The sequence below is a fragment of the Azolla caroliniana genome, unplaced genomic scaffold, assembly GCF_043228905.1.
Source record: "Azolla caroliniana isolate FFs.n. ecotype wild unplaced genomic scaffold, voAzoCaro1.0.p SCAF_3, whole genome shotgun sequence".
Taxonomy (NCBI): Eukaryota; Viridiplantae; Streptophyta; class Polypodiopsida; order Salviniales; family Salviniaceae; genus Azolla; species Azolla caroliniana.
The window spans coordinates 7,678,797-7,683,930 of NW_028230438.1; the positions used below are offsets into that span (position 1 = coordinate 7,678,797).

General features: G+C 38.7%; 1 protein-coding gene across 1 annotated transcript; it reads right to left on the reverse strand.

Moving 5' to 3' along the window:
- Nucleotides 1–431: 431 nt before the first annotated feature.
- Nucleotides 432–1,640, reverse strand: LOC147866122 (transcription factor BOA-like). Its single transcript, XM_087317487.1, has one exon. It carries the CDS (start codon nt 1,473–1,475, stop codon nt 666–668), a length of 810 nt encoding a protein of 269 aa, XP_087173613.1. The 5' UTR covers nt 1,476–1,640; the 3' UTR covers nt 432–665.
- Nucleotides 1,641–5,134: the final 3,494 nt, after the last annotated feature.

A 5,134-nucleotide genomic window follows, 5' to 3' on the forward strand; every position in this document is an offset into this window, starting at 1 on the left:
ACCATTTGACATTGCTTTGATCGAGAGCCGAGGATTGAATGCATTTCAGACTTTGCCCCTCCCATTTCCGAATAATTAGTGCTATATGCAGCTAAAGACAGTATTAATCCTCTTTTTCACATGCATGTTTCTTGAGTATAAACATTGGTTGTATTGTGAATTCTGTATATATAAGTGGGGCTCTTAAAGGCAAAAATCAAGTTCTAGGTTTCTTTCAAGAAATTGGTTCATGGTTTCTTCGATGCTATCTAGCTACTGCTCCGGAATCATTACATAATCAATGGAAGGGAAAACCATGGAATGGAATTGTACCAAATGTATGAAGAAATGGAAGGGAAAACCATGGAATGGAAGTTGTACAAAATGTATGAAGCAATGGAAGGAAAACCCATGAATGGAATTGTGCCAAATGTGTATGAAGCAATGGAAGGAAGAACCATGGAATGGAAGTTGTACCAAATGTATGAAGCAATGGAAGGAAAAACCATGGAATGGAATTGTACCAAATGTGTATGAAGCAATGGAAAGGGAAAACCATGGAATGGAATTTGTACCAAATGTTATGTTTATGCACAAAACATGAAGTTCATGAGATTCCACTCAAACATGAATTTACATACAAAGAGAGACAGAGCATATGTCTCCAAAATGAAACCCTAGTTCATTTATGCACCTGTGGTAGGGAAAAGTGTGAGAATGCATTGTGGGGGGGGAGGCCGTGCTGGAGCCGAAGCCAATGCCAATGCCGAAGCCAAACCCAAATCCGAATCCGAAGCCAAACCCAAACCCAAACCCGAAGCCGAAGCCGAAGCCGACACGGATGTGGACGTGGATAATGGAGTGAGGATCGGGATGGATGCAAAGAAGAGATGGCCGGGTGGACATTGGCCCGTGCCCATGGGGAGGCCTTGCGGCAAGCGTTTGAGGTGGAGCCGGTACTTCTGGAGGTGGCTCGCCACATTCTCTCGGGTCAAGCCATCCACATTCATGAGCTGCATGATCGCCTTGGGCACCGCGTTGTGGAGCCCGATGCGCTCGACCACGTCCACGAATCGCTTGTGGAGTTGGGGTGTCCACATGAGCCGCGGCCTTTTGGACATAGTAGAAGTACATGGGCTACTACTACCACTACGCCCCCGCCCAATGTCCGGTCGCTCCTCCACCTCCTCATTGATCCTATCGGTAAGGTCGTCGGCCCGCACGGTCCTTGTGACCAAAGAAGAGTTCCACTTATCACCCTTTTCATGCCACTCTAGTGATTCCACCCCTTCCTCTTGGCGATCGCGCGGACCTTCTATGTTTACGCGAATAAATTCCGTTGTTGTTGCTCGCGAGGCGAGGTCCCCATTGGTCCCATTTGCTCCATTGGCTCCATTGGCACCCCCGGTTGGAATGTCGAACGCGCACGCGAGAGAGCGCGGGATAAGCGGTTGCGAGAGAGGGGTAAGCTCTTCGAGCGCCGGAAGTCGTTGCATTGCTTTGCGTCCTCCTCGTAAAAGATCTATTGTATTGTAGTCTCTTCCATTGTATTGTAGTAAGAGGGTAGAGGAAGAAGATTTTTTATGTGTAGGGCTAATGAAAAAATATTAGTAATTGGGGAGAGCCTAGAGGCAAAGCCAAAAAGAAGCGCTTTGGGCACTTGGCATATAGAGTTGATAGATATCACATAAGAAAAGGTGAGCTCAATATGAGACAGTCTACAGCCCCGTTCCCCCTTTTGCTTCATTTTCTGTATCTCTTGTTTCTCTCTTCTTCACTTTTTGTTCTTTCGTATTGAGATTACACTCCTCGTATTTGGCTTATCACGACAAGGGTGTGGCCCATGTATGGGTTCTAAATCCTTACTTTCACACACCTTTGTTACACCATACATCAAGTTGTGCAAACTTCGTGTCACATCATTCTATATCACTTCTCATAACTTTTTTCTTGGTACATCTCTATATCAAACTAACGTCCTCACAATCTTCGAACAACTGACACAACTATATTAACTATGGCCTTCTTTCTCTATATGATTGGGAATACTATGCGGGGACCTCTGTTATGTTCTTTTGTTGGCATTATGCCATAAAGCTACCCATATTGCCAAATTTGAAGCAATGACACCCCCCCCCCAAAAAAAAAAAAAGATTCCCTTGACGATTGGCTTTGGAATTGGAATGAGCTCATCTCCTTTGCTTTCGTATTAAATGATATTGGTCTTTTTCCCCATAGCTTGTCTTATTATGCACGACATTGTAATTTATGCAACCATTACACGTAACAATGGATATGTGTGTGTGATGCTAACGATTGCTTTTGGCTATTCATGTTCTTGCTTTGTATAGATTGTGTCATTTCCATGAGCATCATATCTGATCACTTGGTATTTTATCGTTAAACTTGTGTTAAGTTTGCGATCAATAAGTTTATTCTTTGATCTTTATCTTTATGCTCAGTAGAGTTTCCACATCTCAATATCATTTAGTAATCAAGGTTTCATTTCAATATGTCACTGATGTATGTACTTCTACTCACAATGTGCAAGGTTCTATGTCATCCATTTTTTCATGATGTATGCAGTGTGTGGTTATAAATGAAAGTCTTTCTACTCAATACTGTTCAAGGCTCAATATCATCTATTTCATTGGAAGCTTCTTGATGTAGATCAAAATCTTTACGTGTGTCCATGTTCAATACCATCCATTACTTTGCTATGTACCATATTGATACAAACGAAGCAAATAACATGGTTGATTTTAATACACATCACCTATTAAGCCAAACAATATGATGTTGAATACTCCTACAACATCTCTATGGTTTGGTGAACTTAAACATCACTTTTGCATAGCAAATCAATGATAGCGTGCTTAAGAGATGTTCACCTCTTGTTTACATGGGAAGGCCAAAGATGTTTTGGTGAACTTAAACATCACATTTGCATAGCAAATCAATGATAGCATGCTTAAGAGATGTTCACCTCTTGTTTACATGGGAAGGCTTTAGCCTTCCCATGTGTATATTTTGTGATGGATTCATACTTTGATTGAAGTGTTGCATAGACATGGGTTTAGAGATAGAAAATGCCTTTATGGTCAACCCTCCTAATTATTTAACTCCATCCCTAAACTTGGCAATTGGAAACACACATGTTGAATGCGTTCATTACAACTTAGAACCAAGAAATTCATTGAATTTCTCATTTTTGAGAATGTAAACCATCTACTTCAAAATCGAAGGTTACACGTTCTTGATTCTCTTAAATGAAAACTAAAATCAAAAGTATTATAATCTTAAATATAAGTAAAATCAAGCCATTTTTATCTCCAAAATCGAAGGTTAGTGCATGTTCTTGATTCTCTTCAAAAACAACGGTATTATAATCTAAAATATATGCAAAATCAAGCCATTTTTTAAATAAAATGGATAGCTAAAAGATGGAAGCTGGATAGAGAATCCATTGCAATAGATGTAATGTGTATACAAGCAAGTGCAACGAACTTTCGATGTGAGATTGTAACAACATTACAATCCAATTTCATTAGTGAATATGCGGGAACTTTAGTATCATATGCATTATTGCAACTGCATTAATACATGCTAGGTTTTAAACATACACATGGCTTATCACAAGTTCTAAACACATTTTGCATTAAATATTTTCATGATGTCAAATGCAAACCCCATCAAGATATTTGAGCTCTACAATGACATCCTTAGGGAAATCTCCTCAAAAACTGCTAAAAACTTTGAAGGGATGTTACATGGAGTATGGTAAATGTCTCCTATTAGTAGAGGATCCCCTATGAGATCTTCTACCCTTAAGCTTTACCCTATATCCATCAACTAGGACATTATAGAGAACAAAGCATTCTGTTTTGATTTATGACGTAGGTTCTAGACGAAAACATCTGGAAAAATCCCAAGGGCTTTTGCAATGCTTGTATATGTGTGCTTTGTACTAGAGAGCGAACATTGGCGATTGGGGTTCAAGTATCTTAGGTTGTGTGAGCAGGAGGACGTAAGAAACATGTAACAAGCTTTGTTTGGAATACCCTCATTTTGAGGACTAACTTCGTTAAATTTGTTTTTTTTTTTGGGGGGGGGGGGGGGGGGGATTGAAACTTTTACATTTTTTTGCATGAATTATTTTTGGTGGATCAAATAGAGCCATGTCTAAATACATTTTTTCAACGATCTAAGAGCATTCTCTGCGATCCATTCTACCAATAAAATAATCTCCAAGAAAGGTAAACGAACTTTGCGATAATTAAATACTCATGAGCATTTGCATATATTTTCTTAGAAAATTAATGACCTATGTAGTTCCGTTAAAAAATGTAAACATCTCAATAAATAGAGTGTTTTTTTTCATGGTGATGAATTCAAATTAACAATGAGAATAATTTAATTGTATGTATTGAGGTGTACGTGCTTGCTAGACAGTTTGGAAGCATTCAAAAGATCTTTTCCAAGGAAATTGTGGTCGTGCAACATATGTAGTTTCTTTATGAGACTATTTCTAGACGTTGGTCCACAAATTCAAATTCTTGTTTGTACATATACAACTTGGCATTTTAGGCTAAGGCTCAACATAATGTTCTTAAATGAGCAAAGTCTATACAACAGGGCTCTAAATGTGTCAATGAAGGAAATGGTTAGGTGGGCCTTCAAAAACATTTGATTAATGCTATATTATTTCCAAGTGTTGCCAAACTCTAAGAACTTACCCTTCTCGGTGAGGAAAACAATTGTTTACAACATAACAAGGCCAAATAACAAATGTACTTAATCATAGGAAAAAACAATGGTTTAGATATTGTTATGTAATACTTTTAGGGTGCTTGTTTGATGAAGTGGGATCTAGAAAGAAAATAACCTAATTTATTCTACATTGCAATGCTAAATGATATTGTATTACGCTCCCTTTCTTGGTGGGATAGGTTTAGGACATGAATTTCTAACCTTTTTCATCATGGCTCACATCATCCCTGTCATGGGTTTGATGACCTAATACATGTTTCATCAAAAAGCTCATTCCTAGATACTAACATCATTGCCATGGAACATGCCCATTGATGAACTAGAATATGCCATTCTTGTGTTAGTAATCTAGGATTCTAGCCTTATTATGGGTATGGATTCATTC